Source organism: Centruroides vittatus, unplaced genomic scaffold (assembly GCF_030686945.1).
Source record: "Centruroides vittatus isolate TY-2023 unplaced genomic scaffold, ASM3068694v2 scaffold_3046, whole genome shotgun sequence".
NCBI classification, from domain to species: domain Eukaryota; kingdom Metazoa; phylum Arthropoda; class Arachnida; order Scorpiones; family Buthidae; genus Centruroides; species Centruroides vittatus.
In genome coordinates this window covers 293,707-313,805 of record NW_027122699.1, presented here as the reverse complement: position 1 = coordinate 313,805, position 20,099 = coordinate 293,707, and the positions used below count along the sequence as shown (strand labels likewise).

General features: G+C 40.1%; 1 protein-coding gene across 1 annotated transcript in view; it reads left to right on the top strand.

Annotated features, from left to right (window-relative positions):
• The window catches only part of LOC136988054 (vascular endothelial growth factor receptor 1-like), a 143,908-nt gene extending 125,966 nt beyond the window's left edge, over positions 1-17,942 (top strand). Inside the window, exons 19-22 of the mRNA XM_067285846.1 lie at positions 4,061-4,131; positions 16,705-16,845; positions 16,917-17,022; positions 17,087-17,942. Coding sequence (XP_067141947.1) covers positions 4,061-4,131; positions 16,705-16,845; positions 16,917-17,022; positions 17,087-17,437 — 669 coding nt within the window. The 3' untranslated portion in view covers positions 17,438-17,942. The remainder of the gene's footprint in view (positions 1-4,060; positions 4,132-16,704; positions 16,846-16,916; positions 17,023-17,086) is intronic.
• Positions 17,943-20,099: the final 2,157 nt, after the last annotated feature.

The following is a 20,099-nucleotide window of genomic DNA, read 5'->3' as shown; positions in this document are numbered from 1 at the left end:
GGTAAAAAGTGCCAGTTGCGCGTTTGGGTTCGGATGGGTCAAGAGCGTCGCGTTGGCTAATTCCTCCTTGCAGTGGTGGAAGGCTTTGGTTGTTTTCTCGGTCCACTGAATTTTGCTGTTGGACTTAAGGTTTGGTCCTTTTAGTAACTCGTTTAGTGGGGCTTGTGCATGGGCTGCGTTTGGGACATTCCTACGATAGTAGTTGAGTAGCCCCAGAAAACGCCTGAGCTCGCGAACCGTTGTTGGAATTTTATATTCCAGTATGGGGTTTACGCGTTCGGGTAGAGGTTTAATGCCCTCCTTGTTGACTAAGTACCCCAAAAACGGTAGTTCTGGTGCACCCAATATACATTTGCTCAGATTTACCTTGACGCCGTACTCTGAGAGGCGATGGAAAACCGCCTCTAGGTGAATCTCATGCTGCTCCCTCGATTCGCTAGCGATTAGAATGTCGTCGAGGTATGCGAAGGTAAAGTCGAGCCCTTGGAGTACCTCATTTATGAACCGTTGGAAGGTCTGCCCGGCATTGGACAACCCGAAAGGCATGAACATGAATTCGAATAGGCCAAAAGGGGTTGTGATCGCCGTCTTTGGAATGTCGTCCTGATGAACAGGAACCTGATTGTACGCGCGGACTAAATCGACCTTGGAGAATATAATTTTACCGAATAGGGAAGAGGAGAAATCTTGCAGATGTGGTAACGGGTAGCGGTCGGGAATCGTAAGTCGATTCAACGCTCGATAATCGCCCGTTGGTCTGAAGTCGCCGTTTGACTTGGGCACCATGTGCAAGGGGCTGGCCCAGTTGGAGGTGCTGGGTCTGCAAATTCCTTGCTCCATCATATGTTGGAACTCTTTCCGAGCTGCCGCGAGTTTGGCTGGGTGCAGTCGGCGGGGTTTTGCGAATACCGGCTGTCCCTTTGTTATAATGCGATGCACGGTGTGGTGTTTGGGTGCCCTGGCCGTCCCTGCGGGATAAGGATGGAAAATGTCGGGATACTTCTCCAGGATACTGCGGTATGTCGACGAGCTGGCTATCAGCGTTACTTGAGTAATCTCTGTTTCGATTTTTTTACCCGTGGTGGCTAGGTTAGTAATTGAGTCCCGGAGACGAGCGCCCTTTAGGTCGATTAACAATCCGTATTGCCGCAGAAAGTCGGCGCCTATGATTGGCTTACTGACGTCGGCTAGTACAAAAGGCCACTGAAAACGGCGGCGGAGGTTCAGCCCGAGCGTAACTAGCTTGGTGCCGTACGTTCGTATCGGTGTACCATTTGCCGCGTACAGCTTTACAGCATGGGGGTCGTCCCGCGAGCCATTTCCTGAGAAGGGTAAAACGCACACGTCGCTTCCGCTATCCACCAGGTACTCGCGGTTAGAAATGGGGTCGAAAATAAATAAACGGCTCTTGTTATTGGGGCTGAAATCGCAGCGGGCCGTTTCGTGCGATTTCCTTAAGGGTTTCCCGACTGGCGGAAAGAGCACGGGGAGCGGCAGCGTTTTGCCTCGCTCCCGTATTTCTGGTGATACCAGCAAGGGTGGCTAGCATCCCCCTTGGGCGTCTTTGAACGCCGCCGCCAATGTGATCTTCCTTGCCTAGACCTGTCTCGGGGTCGAGCTAATCGTTCGATTCTCTGACTCAGGGATTCTATTTGCATCTGAAGCTCGCTTAGCTGAATTTGAGTGTTATCGGGGACTTTTTGGACTTCGTTTACGTTCGCGTGCGTTACTTCGCCTATTTTGTCGGCCATGGTGGCCAAGTTTTCTAATCCGTCGTCGGAGGCTGCCAGGATCGCCTGGGTCTGTTGCGGCAGTCGTTGTAGCCATAAGGTTTTAAGAAAATCTTCCCCTAATTTATTGTTGGCTAACTGCCTCATTTTTCTTAGTAAATGTGAAGGTTTTTCATCTCCCAACGCGATATCGGAGAGTAGCGCTTTGATTCGCCTTTGTTCCGAGTCTGAAAAATCGGCGAGCAGTCTGGACTTAAGAGTATTATAACGGTTTTCGGCCGGTGGGTTGAGGACGATGTCGCTTACGTAGTTCAAAATGTCGGAGTTGAGAGCCGAAACGACAGAGTAGTACTTGGTACTGTCTTTGGTAATGCCCGAAATGGCGAACTGGGCCTCTATATTGGCGAACCACAACTCTGGGGTCTTGTCCCAAAATGGAGGTAGTTTGAGAGCCACTCTGTTCACTTCTGCGGTGGGTTCGGGCTCCGTCATCTTTGTTCGGCTGCTTGACCGGCGTGGAAGGGAAAAAGAGGCCTACCTGAATTTCCGTAAATGTCGTCTGGGCTTCGGGCTTCGGGCTTCGGGCTTGGGAAAGTTCGGTGTTGCTCCCACGTTGTCGATCACGTTCGGGTCACCAGTGAGGGGACCGTTATGGGTACCTCTCTATAGTCGAAGTTGGCCAGATCGGTCAATCTGATCGCATCCACGAACAGGGTCGTCGTGACGTTGAGCGGTGTATTCTCGGATTGAAGAAAGAGGCTAAATGCCGTTATTACGTGTTTATTTACAACTAAATATAACTATATATACAGAAAGTATAACAACGTCGGTCGTGGAGACACAGGTCGGAGCACACGAGGTGGACGTCCGAACCGAAGCACGTCGAGCCCAAAAAGTGGTTAGCCTCGACTCTGACGTCACGTTGGTCGGGGACGGTGGTCAGTCGCAGTGTTGCCGACCGCCGCAGACTCAAAGACCGAAATTGCTTGAGTGAAAAAAACTACCACAATGCACGGCTAATTCAAAATGACCACAAAGTGAAATTCGTGTCGTGGTTTTCACGATTTGAACACGACGCGTTGTGGTGATTAGGAAAAGCCAATACGCGTTCCGAGTGTTAGCTGATGCAACCACGATACGAAAGATAGGTTATAACTTGTCAACGGGTGCATTGCAAACGCTTGTGGAATTTGCATTGTATTCATTCTTGACCGGGGCTGCCGTTTCTAGAGTAATTTCAACCTCTTGGAGTAATGTTTCGGGTAGTCTTATATTTAGGGTAAATTTAGGGTAAAACTATCCTGTGTTCTGTGGTCTTATTACTCATCACACCACAAGTTTTGCTGGAAAAAGTTTTAGCCTAAAACCATTCTGTTTTCCCCTTAACTGGAAGGTTTTAGGATAGGACAACAGAAGCTAAAGAAATAATGCAGATTGATGCTAGGTACGTGGGTGTAGACCGTACGGCGATACTTCGGTTTTCGTCGATAATCCGTTCGAAAACAATCGGCGAAAATAACTCCGCAACATTCTCGATTCTCATAAAAATGAACGATTTATTAATAAAAGTTCCCGACAAAGTAATTATTTTTAGTAAATTAGTCGTTAGAAAACGTTGACATCTCGAGCACCGCAACAGATTTTCCCAAATGATTAAATGTTGAAAAGTAACCAAGTTACATTTCTATGTGTGATGAATAATTTTCTTACCTACTTATATAAGATTATTGGCAATAAATAAATCATAATGAAAAAAAGTTTTATTTTCTTATCATCATCTCGTTATTAGTTAACATCCAGAACTTGTGGCTTTTAACCATAATAAGTCTGTCGCACAGTGGTTTTTGACTTTAGCAGCTGATTTTTGTTTCATCGTGCATATTATATCAAGCACCTACAAGTAGTTAGACCTTTAGCACTTTTTAGCAAAACAAAAGAAACAAATGTGTATTTTTCTCCATACATTTTTCTTTGAAATTTTTTTAAGTATGAAAATTAAATTTCTAGGATAACTTATAGAACTAATGTTGTTTGGCATTAAAAATTGTAAATAAAAATATTTTGAGGCTAGAATCCATATTTTAAAGTTACAAACCACTGTGTGTTGTACGATCAGCTAATGATAAGAACTCGTTATTGCTTTTCAGTAGTTTTTTCGCTCAATGAGAAATTTCAGTCTTTGAGCCTAACATATACATAACAATTGGGAAAGTAAAAGTTACATTTCTTCAATTCTCAAATTCAATATATTTTTAAAATAAAATAAATTTATAAAATTGAATCTATTAATATTGATGAATCTTATCTCTTTTTTTTTCTTTTTCCGGCAGGGACCGTTACCAATTAAGTGGATGGCAATTGAATCTATTCGGGATAAAGTATTCACCTGCAAGAGTGATGTGTAAGAATATTTATTTAGTACAAAATTTTACTAAATATAAAGTATTAAACATAAGAATCCATATATAAACATCTCTAAGCTTGATAGTTATATTAAAGGCTTTAATATAATAATCCAGACAGTTCAAAACAAAATAAATCTTTTTTAATTCAGCAGTAATATCAATGCTTGTATTACTTCATAAAATAATCTCTTCCTTTGAATTGTTATACTAATTCACAAAATTCAATATCCTATACTAACTTATTTATGTTGAGTTGATGCAATTTTATGCTACTGACTTTAGCACCAAATGATGATGGAATGTAAATGTGAATCAGAAAATTCAGTCTACTATGTGTTCTTCCCCATTGTTAATTACATTTTCTTATTGGACAAGCAGTCGAGTCCTTGCAAGATATTAACTCTCGAGCCAACACTGCACCGGAAACTTTCATCCGATCGAATTTCTGGTGCAGTGCTGTCTCGAGAGTAAATTTCTTGCCAAATATTTGAGAGGGAACAAAACGGATGAAAATATTTAGAGGTCGGGTACCGAGAGTATGGCAGATGTAGAATGTTTGCCGAGATGAAGTCCGAAATTGCTGTTGTAATGTTTGCCATGTGTCCTAGTGTTATCGTGAATGGCTTCTGCCAGACAGTAACTTGATTACAATACTGTGCATCAATGACAGTTTGATTCTATTAAGAAATTCATGGCAAATAATTTTCCTGTTAGGGCATTAGCCACTATCAATTGTTAATCTTATCCTACACACAACTAATCTTCATCTTGTATGGATGAAGATCAGTTATAGGATGAGGTGTTGCCTGCCTCTGTATGCTCGGCCACTCTTTTTTGATAGGGATTGATACCAATTAAATGGATAATGATGTAAATTAATCTGCAGGCACCACTTTTAACTGCCTGCGACAGTTTGGGATAAGGATTGCAGTCAGTCGCAAGCACAACAATACTAGCAAAGCAAATGGTACAGATTACAACACAGTTTTTATTAACATTAGTGAGAGAGTGCGAAATCCATACTCCCAGTGATAACACAAACATGTAAGATGAACATTATGCTATGAAATGACATATTTTGATGTGTTAACATGGTGTCATGTTTTGAGGCATAAAAGAAAAAGCTCATTTTTGCTTGAACAGTCATAATTTATATCTATAATATCAAATGCAAATATTCCATTTTTTCTGTTTTATTTATTTTATAATTACATCTACAATGAATTGACAGTGGTAATAAAAAGAAAACACAAGTTGTCTCGACATTTTCATATGTAATTGAGAAGATACTAACTGGTGTGTTTTCAATGGGAAGTTCTAAAGTATGGGGTATGTGGCTTGCAAATTAAATGACGATTTTATTTTTTATATTAAATGAAAACAAGTAAAATGGCAAAACCATATTTGGGACAAGACTATGTCTTGGAGACTAACTACTAAATGGGATCACTTTGACACTCGAGGCAAGTCTCATTCTCATTCTCCTATCTTCTTTGGTATTGCTGGTTTTGAGTGCGATCGTTCAAACTTTGCTCGCTTGGCCACGACCACAAGGTCGTCCACGATGGATAGGTTAATTTCACTGAAAATGCAATTTAGAAATTTCTCTCCATTGCATGTCACCCTGGGTTGAATTTTTGTTGATGCCTAACGAAAATTTCCTGTTTTTGAAAAAAAAATCCTGGCGGTTGTATCGTCCAAAATTTTTTAATATTTTGCACAGATTACATTTATCCAGATTGGAGTTGACAGATTTTGAGCTTGTGCTTTACTTGAAATTTTGGCAAAGTTTTTTTTTTTATTATTTACATACTATTGTGATATATTTGGATATCGGAAGTTAAAAAGAACCCGATGATGTCACGATTATGAAGATTAGAACCCATTTTTGGGAATGATCTGTGTTAGAAAGGTACTTCTTATACTAACGGCTTTGTAACGGTTCTAATGGTCGCTCGACTGCTTGATGCCATTTTTGAAGTGACGACGTTATTACCTACCAACTAAATCTGATATCAACCAATCAGACAATTACTTCTGGTGTACTGGATTGTTAAATCTTGGGACTTTGCTCTCCCCATCGGGTTCCCTCGACGGTTTTGGATTGCGTTCAAACGGTTATACCGTTATCAAAGGCTTTCCGGGACCACGTGGTCAGTCAGCCGTTCGGCATTGTTCTGGCCGCTCGGACTGAACAGTTTCTCAGCCTGTATCTTCTGGACGCAGTACTTTCCATTACCGAGTCTTCTACAAGTGCCCATCACCCTACCTCCCAGTGTTGCTTGTGTCACGCCGTTCGGCTCAGTGGTAGTTATTGGCTTGTATTTATACATCTAAGTAATCATCTCACTTTGTCAGACTTTCTTGTGTGCTGTGACCTCAAATAATGGAAGACAGTTTGAACAACAGCTTTGCTGAAGAAGATCTCATATCTTCAATTAACCAAAACCTGAGCACTATCTTAGGTTCCTTACCTTCGGAAAGCAATATTGCTGTTCGTGTGGCCGATCGTTCACGTGTTCGAGATGCGGCAGTCCAGATGCACGCTGCTGCTAACCAAATTTTTGGCATGGTCTTGGCGCTCAGGGAGCGACTCAAAGAAATCTCTAATTCCACCAAAGCTTCCAATAAGTGCCTCTACTCAGAGGTTGTCAAGAAAAATCCCTGTCCATTGAGTGCCACAACAATATTTATTACTGTAAATACAGCTAAACTCGAGGGGAAAGAAAACCCCAAGAAAAAGAAACATAACGTCGTTCTCACCCATTACTGGCCCAAACGAACCCCCTCTGATCCCAGAAGAAACAATGAACCTAGTTCAGGATCATATAAACCAGTGGCAATTAGGAATAAAAGTTAACCAGATCAGGCCCCTCCCAAGCGGGGACCTCAATATTCAAGTCCATAGTGAGGAGGACTCAAATACCCTAAAACAAGCTATTCAGACCCACTCCCTATTATCTCATAAACTTAGGATCTCAACCAGAAACAAAAAGCAACCTAAGGTTATTCTATTCAATGTTTCTTCGACCATTGAGGACTCAGAACTTCTCGATAATTTATATCTTCAAAACTCTTTCCTACAAAGCCACCTTAACGAGGAGGCCTATAATCAGGACGTGCAGATCAGCCATAGCTTCAGCCCAAGAGGCTCTCAACAGACTAGGCACGTGGTGCTGTCTGTACCCCCGGTAATCAGGAACGCGATTATGCAGCACAGGAAACTCTTCGTTGGGTGGTGCTCCATACCAGTCGATGACTGCATCTCGATCACGAGATGTTTTAAATGCATGGGCTTTGGACATACCTCACACCACTGCGAGGAAAAGCAATGGTGCAGTCACTGTGCCAAACAGCACAAATTCAGGGAGTGCCCGAACTCACAAAAAGATCCGAAGTGTACTAACTGTATACAACACAACAAGACTGTCCCTGATCACAAAAAGTTAAGAACAGACCATAATGCCTTAGACAAAAACTGCCCTCTTCTAAAAAAATACAAGACAATACAGGTTAATAGCACCCACTACGAATAAGTCGCTTTCCATTCTCGTTTTCATCATGGATAATTCTTTTCCAATTCATAATCTGATCTCCAGTACTGTTAAGGATTACCATCATCTTAAAATTCTATGATCAACCAATGCCAAATTATCGGGCTAGCAAATGGCTATAGTAATATTAATAATTTAAGATAATTTGGTACTAGAGTTAGGCGTTAGGTGCCATCTCTTGCTAAATTTAATAATTAGAATTTTAATTAAATAATTTAAATAAATTTAGGCCTTCGGGCTGTTTCTTTTCTTCCAGTTAGGCCTAAATTTATTTAAATTATTTAATTAAAATTCTAATTATTAAATTTAGCAAGAGATGGCACCTAACGCCTAACTCTAGTACCAAATTATCTTAAATTATTAATATTACTATAGCCATTTGCTAGCCCAATAATTCGGCATTAGTTGATCATTATCTGTAACGGGCTAGTAGTTGTTTATTTTAAAATTCTACAAATTAATCTTCAGAAATGCAAGGCGCCTCGTCAGCTACTGTCCAGATTATGGTCGAGAGGGACACAGATATTCTCGCCTACCAGGAGCCCTACACCTATGACAACAAGGTAGCCCTCTTAGGCCAGGGCCATCACTTAACTAAGAAAATTGACAATTTTCCCATTAAAACTGGCTTTCTAATAAGGAATAAAAACCTAATCTGTCAACTGGTCTCTCAACACTGTACTGAATACACTACCACCATCAGTGTCAATATGGATTCCATAACCTTTCACATAATCAATACCTACTGCCCACTTTCAGAAAACATCGAGATCCCTCTCCTTATCATCAAGACTATTGTCCAGGCCCTCCCACCAGGCCCTAAGATTGTCTGTGGGGACTTTAATTCCAAATCCCCTATCTGGTTCAGCCCCTTTGAAGACCCTAGGGGTCTGGCTGTGGTTGAACTCATGACTGAGCTTGACTTGCATTTTCTGAATAAGAGTCGGCTTCCTACCTTCTCAAATCACAACGATGAGAGCTGGATTGATCTCTGCCTGGGGAACAGTACTGCCACCAGGTTTAACATCGATTGCCAGACCTTGGCTATCCCCTCAGTGAGCGATCATGCCTATATCCAGACCACCATCAATAGGACCTCCTCTCATGCTAACTACTTTATTGCTAATAGGACTAACTGGGAGAGTTTCGAAGAGACACTAAAAACAATTTGGAACCCCATGGGGCTGATTCAAATTAACACTACTCATACACTTGACAATGTAGTTTTCACCTTACAATCTGCCATTAAGAGGGCCTTTCACTCTGCGATCGAAGTCAAGGTCTGTAGACCCTCTGCCCCCTGGTGGAATAGGGAATTAGCTGCCAAACAAACTGCGGTATGAAGGGCGAGACGTAAGATCAGGACTGCAGACGACTCGGCATTAAAATCTCTGAGAACCGATGATTATAGAACCCTTTTTAGGGACTACAAGACATTAATCAACAATACAAGACGAAATTCTTGGCAGGAGTTCTGTACCACCTCCAACCACTATGGACCATGGTCAACTCCTTATTACATGGCCATTAGAAAGAAAATACTGCTGACACCTCTGGCTACCATCTCAACTGATACTGGCAAGACAATCAACCTCAATGAAACTTACCAAGTCATTTTTACCGACCTCTTCCCACATGATAATCCAACCAACGATAATCCCAAGCAATCTAAGAAATCAGAAATCAAAGCCTAATTTCCCTTCTGACTGATGACGATAGACCTTTCACCTGAGAGGAGATAAGTAGGGAATTTCATAAAATCAAAAAGCATAAGGCCCCTGGCCCTGACTTGATTAACTGGCAGATGGCACAACATGCCTACGAGGCCATACCTACTACTTTCTTAATTATCTTCAATAAATGTTTGGACCTTAAGTACTTCCCAACCATCTGGAAAGAAGCGGCCATAAGGCTAATCGCCAAGACTAAGGACACCTCCCCCACCAAGCCCTCTGACTACCGCCCATATCCCTCCTGGCTGTTTTGGAAAAGGTTCTGGATGCTCTAATGGGACGACAGATCCTCCATCACTTGGAGAAAACGAATGCACTTCACCCATCCCAATATGGGTTCAGGAGAAATAAGAGTGCCCACCAAGCAATAGGTAAGATCCTTGATTATGTTCGTGACGTCAAAAGCGACGGAAAACACACGATGATGATCTCGATTGATTTTAAGGGTGCTTTCGACCACGCGTGGTGGCCTGCTATCCTGACTAATCTTGCAAATCTCAACTGTCCAGCCAACATTCATGGGCTCCTCAGAAGTTATTTATCAGGGCAAACTGCCCTAGCAATAGAACAAGGAACCATAATGTACAAAACCGCTATCACTAGGGGCTGCCCTCAAGGTTCCAAATCAGGTCCAATGCTATGGAACATTCTTTACGATGGGCTTCTCAACTCTATCAATACCTCTGACTTCCTTGGCAATCCTTATCTGCAAGGTTATGCAGATGACACTGTCGTCCTGCTTTCTCACCAAAATCATGAGGTTCTTCAACAGCACACTAACAATCTCCTACAAAGTATTCTCAACTGGAGCGAGGACAATTACCTCATCATTAACCATAATAAAAGTTACTGTATGGTCTTTCCTAAAGAGAATCCATTACGTAAAAAAACCGACCATCCGTATCAAGGGCCAAAGGATTCAATGTGTCAATAGTATGAAATACCTTGGGGTAATCCTTGACCCCAAACTGACCTGGAGGGATCACACTCAATATGTGTACAATAAGGCAATTCGTGTCACCCACTCCCTCAGGAGTATTGCCAGGAACTACTGGGGGCTTGATCATCGGACCAGCCAGCTCATCTATACGGATGCAATTGAACCGATTCTAACCTATGGAAGCGAGGAGTGGGGCTATGCAGCCAACAACATCCATATCAGACGGAAACTGCTCTCCGACGCAGCGTAAAGCTGCGATTGCAATCACCAAATCTTATAGGACCGCTCCAACCAATGCCCTCCTGGTCATTGCTGGGCTCCTTCCTATTCACCTGGTAATCCTTGCAAGGTATCTAAGGAATCTACTTATGAAACTTCGTTTTCGTAACATCACTGAACCTGAACTAAGAAAGTTGATCTCCAAAATGCATCTCCCCGACTCCTTCAGCAAATTGATTAATGACATTTCTAACTACAGGATAGACCTCAACTGCAATATTAACCGGCTCCACCCTGCAATTTCTCCCACCAATAGGATTAACTTTAATTTACCACCCTCACTTACTGGAGTAAATTTCTTCACTGACGGCTCAAAAACCTGGGATGCTGTGGGCGCCTCTGCTTGCCTGGTCGATAGCACTAAGAAACATCATTGGCAAACTGCTCTTCGCCTGCATAATCAATGATCTAACAACCAGGCGGAATCCCTGGCCATCCTTGCCATGCTGAAGTATATCAATCAAAATATCTCTTGCTTTTCGGGAAAAACTGTCAACATCATTACAGACAGTCGTGTGGCACTCCATCAGATAAAGAATCGGAACCAAAAACTGCCCATCATTGACAAAAGTCTTAACCTCCTTAATGAAATCAATAACTCAGCCAACATCAATTTCTATTGGGTTCAGAGTCACTCTGGGAATCCTGGTAATGAAAGGGCCGACAGGCTGGCTAAGAATGCCCACAAGATAGCTGACTCCTATGCTTATGAGGCCATCCCTCTCTCTACTCTTCGCAGAGAACTGCCCGAACTACTCACTACCATCTGGCAAAAAGAGTGGGATACGGGCACCACTGGCCGGCACACGTACAAATTTCTCCCAAGTGTCAGCACACGTCTTAACTTATCTTTCTTCCACACCAACCATGCCATCACTCAGCTTATGACGGCGCACGGGAACTTCCGGGCGTACCTTAATCGTTTCCTCAAGAAAGGAAACGGTAAGTGCAATTGTGACATCGTAGAAGAAGAGGATCCATTCCACGTTTTATTCACCTGCCCTAAGTACACCTCCTACCGCGGAAATCTGCGTAACGTAGTGCAAGCGGAAGGTCATCATTGGCCCTGCAACTTCAGTGTCCTCCTCTCCTCAACACGGATCTTCCATGGACTAAAAAACTTCTGTAAGCATCTTCCATTAATGAACTTTTACAACGGACGCAGAACGATAACCTAGTTGTCGGACTTATTACTGCTTACATTATAAGGGCTAGCCCCTTTGTGTCCTACTCCAATCTGCCCCCGCTTATCAATCCTGTTTTTTAGTGGGCGGACATCTGTTTTTTACTGTACAACTGTTACTTTTCAGAGCGTACTCTTCTCTGTCTACTACACGCTTATTTGTACTGCTCGCACCACTCTTTATTTTCAGGATCTCATCCAATTGGTCCCTGCGTATCGCTCTACTGTTCTCTTCTTTCCCCCTTTTTCTCCCCACCCTCTCTATCACCCCCTTTCTTATTGGCAACACCCCTGGGTACGCCATTTCTTTTGCACACTATCACTATCACTATATTTGCACAAACAAAATATATATATAAATAAATGTAAAAAGAAAAATTATATTTTGGAAGTTAGTTTTAATAAAAAATTATAACAAATAGCGCCATCTACTTTCAAAAACGTTCCGATGCCAAAATGAGATATCTCGGGACGACCGGTCAAGGTCTGCACGTGGCGACCAGAGATATGTCGAGAATAACACGGGACAGGTAAATGGGATTTGTCAAAGATTCGTTTGTCAAAATTCAATTTTGCAATATTTGCATTTCCAACTTCTCAATGAGCAATGCATGCGCAAATCTTGTACTACTGCCTGTTTGTAGAGTGTGTCGCCATTTTGTATTTTATTTTGACACGGTTCTCGATCCCCCGACTACCTACAAGTTTGGTTTTTTTTATGCGTGCATGATTTGGGCACTTAATACTCTGTGCCAAATTTCAACTCCTGACAGGTACTCCTTCATACCTCTAAGCTGGTTACCCAGCCAGCAGTACGATTTTATAAACAAGACATACTCTTGTCAAAAACTAGATAATGTTTAAAAATTCCAGCAGAGACTAATGTTTTCAACCTTCCTCAAAGGCCTTATTCAGGCTACATTACATTAAAATATTTTATTTGAAGTTTATTCTCAATTCATTGTGACATTCTATGTTCATTTCATCTGTGTTTTTGAGATTTGGTCTTATGTTCAATGTAATGAAGCCTGAAGAAGGCTTTTGAATAAAATCAATAATGTTAAGAATAAAAGAAGTTTTTGCTGGAATTTATAACAATGTTGGTTTACTAGTTCTATCTTTGTTTTAAAAATTTTTTGCAAGGTGTGTTCCGATATGGATTGTTTGGAAAATTGGGTATTCAAGAGAAATTTAGTATAGAAAAATATTGATAATGTGTGATTGATCAAGATGGTTTTATGTGAAAATTTGATGTCATCCATTCAGTTTTACAATGGCAAATCCCAAAGAATGATGTAAAATTTACATAAAATTGTATACTCTCCCAACTAATCAAAGAAATCTAACAAGCATTTAACATCAATGTATAAACAAAAATATGTATATGGCATTTCTTAAGAAATGCTATTTATTAGCTTTATTATTATACATCATAAAGTTAATTCTTTTCTTTTCTAGCAACTTGATAAAACTATACCAATTTGTCTGTGAGTCTCCTTGTGGTTATAAATGGGAATAAATAACTGCAGGGCTAAAAGAATTATGAATAAACCAATTGTAATGACAAGAAACAGGTATGTTTAAAAAAGTACAAAATATCCTAAAAGTAAGGAAACACCTAGTCCAGCCTGGTTTGCATCACATTGTAATGTGTCCTCTTCATGCGGATCTAAAAAATTTTAAAACTGGATGATGTGACCAGTGTCTTGATCCTGGCTAATGCAGTTTCATGGAACTGTCTTGGTCCAAACCCATTTAACATTATTAATTAGACAATGTAGTGGTTCACAAACTTCAGAAAGATGGGGCATGAATGTAGAGAAGTAATTTGCAAAACCGATTAGTCTTTGAACAGATCTGACATCACTTGGCCTAGGCATATCAATGAGAATTTTAATCTTTTTGGGATCTTTTGTTAATAGATGCCCTGTATATGATACTGATGTTACTTTAAATATTAATTTCTCCTTATTCAGTTTAAATTCCATATGTTTACTTTGGTCCAAAACTAAATTATATTAGAATCACAATCTCTCTCTGCCTCTTCTAGAATTTCTCTCAAGCCATATATTAAAAACTTGTCGTGTATCACTTCAATTCCTTTGAATCTTTCGATAAGTTCATGTTGCCTTTGTTGAAATTCTTCTGGAGCTGTACTAATGCTAAAGGGCATTCTTAACCATCTGTATCTTCCTTTGGATGTCCAGGATGTAGTCAGGTAACTGGTATTTTCTTCTAATTTGACTTGCCAAAATCCATCTTTTGCTTCTGCTACAGTAGATATAAAGCCTTTGTAAAATGAGGTAATATTTTATCGAACAAAAAACAACAACTGTACAAGTAAACTGGAACTATACATGCAGAGAATCATAGCTAAATGCAAAACATCCAGCAAAAAAACACCCAGATTTGGTATTCGAACGTTTTTGGCCACTACTTTACATTTCCCGAAGAGGGCCGATTAAAATAAAATAATTGTTCTATATTTAGATTGTAGCCACGTTCTAATTTTCAAAAGTTTCATATCAGTTTGAACGACGGTTGTGACATATCGTACACAATGTGTGTTTTTTTGGGGTGTTTCTCTGCCAAAAATTTTGTATTTAGGTGTGATTGTCTGCGTGAATATTTTATCAATGTTGGGAATACGGTAATGCAATCTCCTTAACGCTTTATTTAGACCACGAGGGTCAATACATATTCTCAATTTTCCATTTTCCCCCCTTGCTACAACCATATTGCTAATCCATTCTGTAGGATGACTTACTTTAGTAATAATGTTTTGCTTTTCTAGAGTTTTCATAACATCTTCCTTACGACTCACTGGAATTTGTCTGGGGGGTTCTGTACCTGTGGCACTGAAGAGTTGACTGAGTATTCTCCTGGAAGAATTCCTATGCCTTCAAAAACTTCTTTATAAGAATTGAGTTCTTGGTCAAAGGCTCAGTTATCACATTTTCCTTTTTGTTGTGACATTATAAACATTATTGTCCAAAGTTGGGAAACTTGCTCAAAACTGAATTTGCTGAGATATAAGTGTTTACTGTTAATTTAATTTGCAAAATCTACAAATTGTTCCAAAAGCAGGGCATTTCTGTTTCTGATGTGTTCCACCACAAAATGTATAGTTGGTGACTAAATGCAATAAGCCATCGGTTTTATCATTTAGTAAATTGTATTTCATTGAATGCCTGCAAGAAAAAAGCATAGATTAGAGGTGCATCAATGTTTCTTCTCATAATTTATCAGTATTTAAATTTTCAGCCTGTAATTTTGCCAATTCATTACTTTTACATATTTCAATAGCTTGATTAAGATTAATATCTTTAATGTGTAACCTTTTTAATTGCATAGCTTGATCGGAGATGCCCAATATCAAACTATCTCTAATCAGTTTGATAATACTCCAAAATTACACGTGGCTGATAGTAATATAGTTTTAAACTAGACTTAAAAAACTGATTTGTTTTACTCTTGATTAGCTGTGTTGAAAACATATCTTTCATAAACAACATCAGCAGGTCTAAAATAATTTTCTAAAGTGTCTAACATAAGTTTAATGTCATTTCTTATATCTATGGAAAAAGTTAAATTATTGTACACCATTAAGCCTTCTTTTCCAATATTTTATCAGAATGTTGCTAACCTGACTCACATGTCCGTCGACTTCAAAACTGAAGCAAGTTCAAAATCTTCCTGAAAAATTGCAGTTGATGGAGGCGTCTACAGAACAATCTAATGCTATTGGTAATGGGATGGAAGTCATACTAGCTACCATGGCTTATTTTATCTTCTTTTCTGTAGCAATATCTTATCCTATCAGTAGTTGAAAGATATGCCACTTCAGTCACCATGTTTTGGAATGTCCATCACACACACACACACCTACATTTGCATTCATATCATCTAAAAAAACAATCCTTTCATTTGCCTTGCATTTGTACAAGACATCCAGCAGAACACTCCAGAATTCATCCTTCTCTTCAATCCTTCTGGACTCAACTGGAATATACACATTAACACACAGTAACCCCATACATTGTCAACCAGAATATTCTGTCATTAATGCACTTATAAGATTTTTAACACAATTGTTCAGATGGGAACTAATGTAAGGCTTGCTCCATTTTGCCAAATTCTCTCATAGGAATGCAAGAAGATGCATGTAAAAAGCCCTCCCATTCATCCAAACACTTGCCCTTATATTTTGTTTAAGATGCACAAAATACATCCACTTTCTTTTCGTGCATCGTGTTCAACAGCTGTTGCTATTCCAACTCGGAAAGACCCTGTACACTATTACCAAGTTTGTTAACATTCTGTCCAGTATTCATTTTATGGGCATTTCAAAGTGGAACTGTAATTATAAACACCCTGTACTTCTTATCAAACCCATTTTATAGTCATTATAAACTTACTTTATCTTTATATTATTTATTAAATTAAAATGCAAATTTGTAAAAGAACTTTGGAATTATAAGAATCCAATTATAAAAAAACATTCCATTTTAATTAGGTTTTAATAACAGGATTTTTCCAAACTTTCAATATTCTGTCATTGTGCACAGGAGAACCATATTAATACATTACATTTACAAACGAAAGTCTAAGGAAAAAATTACATTTTAAGAACTTAATTGATTCGCTGTTAAAATTAATCACGTAATTGCTCAAAACTTTAAACGTCAACACAGAACATGCACTTTAATTCATTTCTTTAAACTACTTTGTTGTTAATATTTGAGAAATTTGGTAATTAATTGTTCACTTAATTTAAGTAAATATTAATTTATTAATATGTATGCCAGTGCATTTGTTTACTTAATTTATGGTGGAATGTAAACATCTTATTTACGTTTTGTTTTTTCTGGACGTGGCAGTTGGTCTTTCGGCATATTGCTGTGGGAGTTCTTCACGCTGGGCGGTAATCCCTATCCAGGGATCGACATCGATGAGGAGTTTTACAAACGACTGAAAAATGGATACAGAATGGAAAAACCCGACTATGCTCCCCGCAGTGTGTGAGTACTCACTCCCTCTCTCTTTCTTCTTTCTGTGCCCACTCTTAAACAATACTCTTCCTCCTTTCCAGCTATGATGTCATGCTGAGCTGCTGGAGTATGGAGCCCGAGAGACGACCGGACTTCACGGAACTGTCGGAAAAAATTGGATCGTTGTTAGAAGCCAGCGTCAGAAAGGTGAGAATGTTTTTTGCTTGACCGGCAATTTGCCGCCGAACTAACGTAATTCCTCCTCCTGCAGTATTACGTGGAATTGAATGCGCCATACACGGTCATGAACCGGGAATCCACCAACAACAATGACTATTTACAAATGTCCGAAAACGGAAGTGCCCTCTATGTCAACCTGGGAGACTCGGTCCACTATGACGATGTGGGAGCCATCCGACCGGTGGGAGATGGTCAGGCACCGACCGTGCCCATGGAAGTGGTGCCCATGATACAGCTGGAAGACTCTCCCCTCCACCCACCTGCCGCACCTTCTGATTACCTGCACATGGATTCGCCTGGATGTCCGCCTTCCACGGATTTCTTTCGCTTTCCGGATCCAGACAGGGAGGTTACCTTTGCCTCCTCCGCTATTTTTACCTAAGCCCAGAACAACCTTTTACCACATGGTACTCAGAAAGAAAAAGCTTCCTCGGCTGGAAAGGAACCACCCAACAGAAAAATCCCCAGGAACCCTTAAATCGGCAGGCCATATTTAAGGGTTCGGCCCACATGGGTAAATTGTACAAACGTTGCAATTAACTGTCGCCGCCATTCCCTGGGGAAAGAATGATGGTGTTCGATGTCACAAAAGCCTGTTATGCCCTTCTGTTACCTTGTAAAGCAGTGGTTCCCAAACTTGTCCAGCCACTGCCCCTCGGTTTCTTTAAACTTATACCCAATGCCTCCTAACCCTTTTTCTTGACTTTAACCCTTGCCTATAGTCACTGTTCGGTACCCTCTCTCCAGTATCTCCTTGATTTACTCATCATCCAAGGTGGAGCAGTAGCACCCAGTTTGGCAACCACTGTTGTAATGTATTCACCCAAAAAGTCATTCCTGTAGCAATGATGTCAGACCAATAAAAGTTTCCCTCTCGTCTCCTCAAACTTTCTGTTCCTCTGGATGCCCACCCTTCATCCGTTACCGCCCGATCATTGTTGAATGAGCAATGCCAGCCTTTATAAATCTGCCATTTACCGATTATCCATCCCCCCTCTTTGAAATTACCTTCCACCCACTCCTCTGTCCTGGGAAATGTTCCCATTCGGGGAACCCAGTTAATCTTTTAAACTTTTCACTCGCCACCCCTTCTTGCCGACCAGAAATTTTTATGCCCATTTTACCATTGAGTTTTCCTTGCTCTCCTTATAACGTGAAAAATAGCTATGGTCCAAAACTTTTTCACTCATTTTAAAAACATCTGTAAAAGAATGGTGGGAAAGTTAAAGATCTTGACTGTCAAAAAACCAAATATGTTGTAGATGAGTAAATTGTGCCTGCCCGTGGCCTGGTGAAAAATACTGCCGGACACGTGCAGTTTTCTGGGTTTTCTTGGCATTTGTAACACCTAAACGGAAAATGTTCCTCCTTGGCAGAAACAAAGAATGATTATAAACCAATTCACTATCTTTTTACACATATATTGAATAACCCACCAAGCTTTTTAAAAACTCCAAGATGTTGAGATGTACAGGGGTGGCACCGCACAGCCCCCAAAATGCCACTTAGCTATAATTTTAATAACCTTTCAATAAATGCGTGAGTGGCCTTGTATGTAGGAATTGACAGTAAAGGACAGAGGAGGAAGTTTAGAGACAAAGAATCCGAAAGTAATGCACTCAGCAAAGCAATTAACTATTAGACAAATGTGTATTTTTTCAGCCAAATATTAAATACAAGAAAAATAGAAATAGGTGCACATAGAGGTTTGTACTCTATCGGAGAGAGGGAGAGAGAGAGAGAGAATGTTCAGTTTTGCGTGTGAGGAGGACACGTGTCTTAATTCTACCGAAGAGTCTTGAGTGCAGGTAATAATATCTGGGATCGATCACAAATATTCAAAGTTCTATAGTATAGAGTGGCAAGGTCCAGTGATACGGCAAGAACCGAGATCAGTGACAGCAGATGTCACACTGTAAAGGCAAATGAGCAAACTCTCCAACGTTGTGAATTTCTCTCATCTTTTTTTTTTATTTGGAGTCTTGTCTTTCTCCATTCCGACACCCAGATCAGGAGTCGTGGCAATCACTCCCCGCCAGGTAAAAAAGTCACCGACCTACTACATATATAGGAATCATAGTTGTTGAATTTCGGGTGTGATTTCTCCACTCCCAAACACCTGAAGTAATATTGTTTTCTTAGATAGTGTGCAAAATTCCAAGATTTTGTGTAAAGCTGTGGCCGAAATATAAGCAATTGAAAAGTGCAAAAATCATCAGAAAAGCCGTATTTTCTCCTTTTTCTTCATCTGGCACCGCAGACACTTATAGAGAAAACTACCTGGTCTAAAAAGCTGGAATTTTAAACTTAAGCCTTTCTGGTTACGGTGCCAGCCAAACTTCTGGGTCAATAGGTAAAAGTTCACAGGGGTTAGAGCTAATTCAGTTTTACAGCTTAATTTGCTTATAAGGATAGAATTGCATGAAAACGACAAATTTTATTCAAAACATTACTCAGAATTACCAAAGCCCAAATTTATGCCAACTAAAACCTTTTATAAGGACTTTCCTAAACAGCGTATCAGAAGTGTCGGTCGGCACCTACCAAAATGAATATTGAAAGAGTTTGGTTGGCAGCACATTTGTTCGACAGTCGTCAATCGATCTTGTCTTGACGAAACAAAATTTTTAAACCAGAACAATTGATATTCAAACAAAACATTCGAGATGTAAAAAAAATTAATGATAATTTACACGACGGTCAAAATTTTTGTTAGTAGTTTTTCTGTGGTAAAGATATGGTTACCGCTTCCAAGCACCAAGCTTAAGATTCTTACCTGCATTTACCTTATATTTCTCCTTTTAGCACAAATCTTATTTTTACCACAGATAAACTAAGAAAAATTTTGACCGTTGTCTAAATTATCATAAAAAATATTTCGCAAAGTAAAAATTTATGTTTGCTAAATTTGTGCAGGGAGTTGGCTGCTAGTCCAATTGCCCATTTTTGGCAAAAGTTCCTTTGACTAGTAGGTTTTTGCCGGAAGATGTCACTAACGAAGGAAATGTTATCAACGAAAAAATCTTGCAAACTTCTTCCGTGAT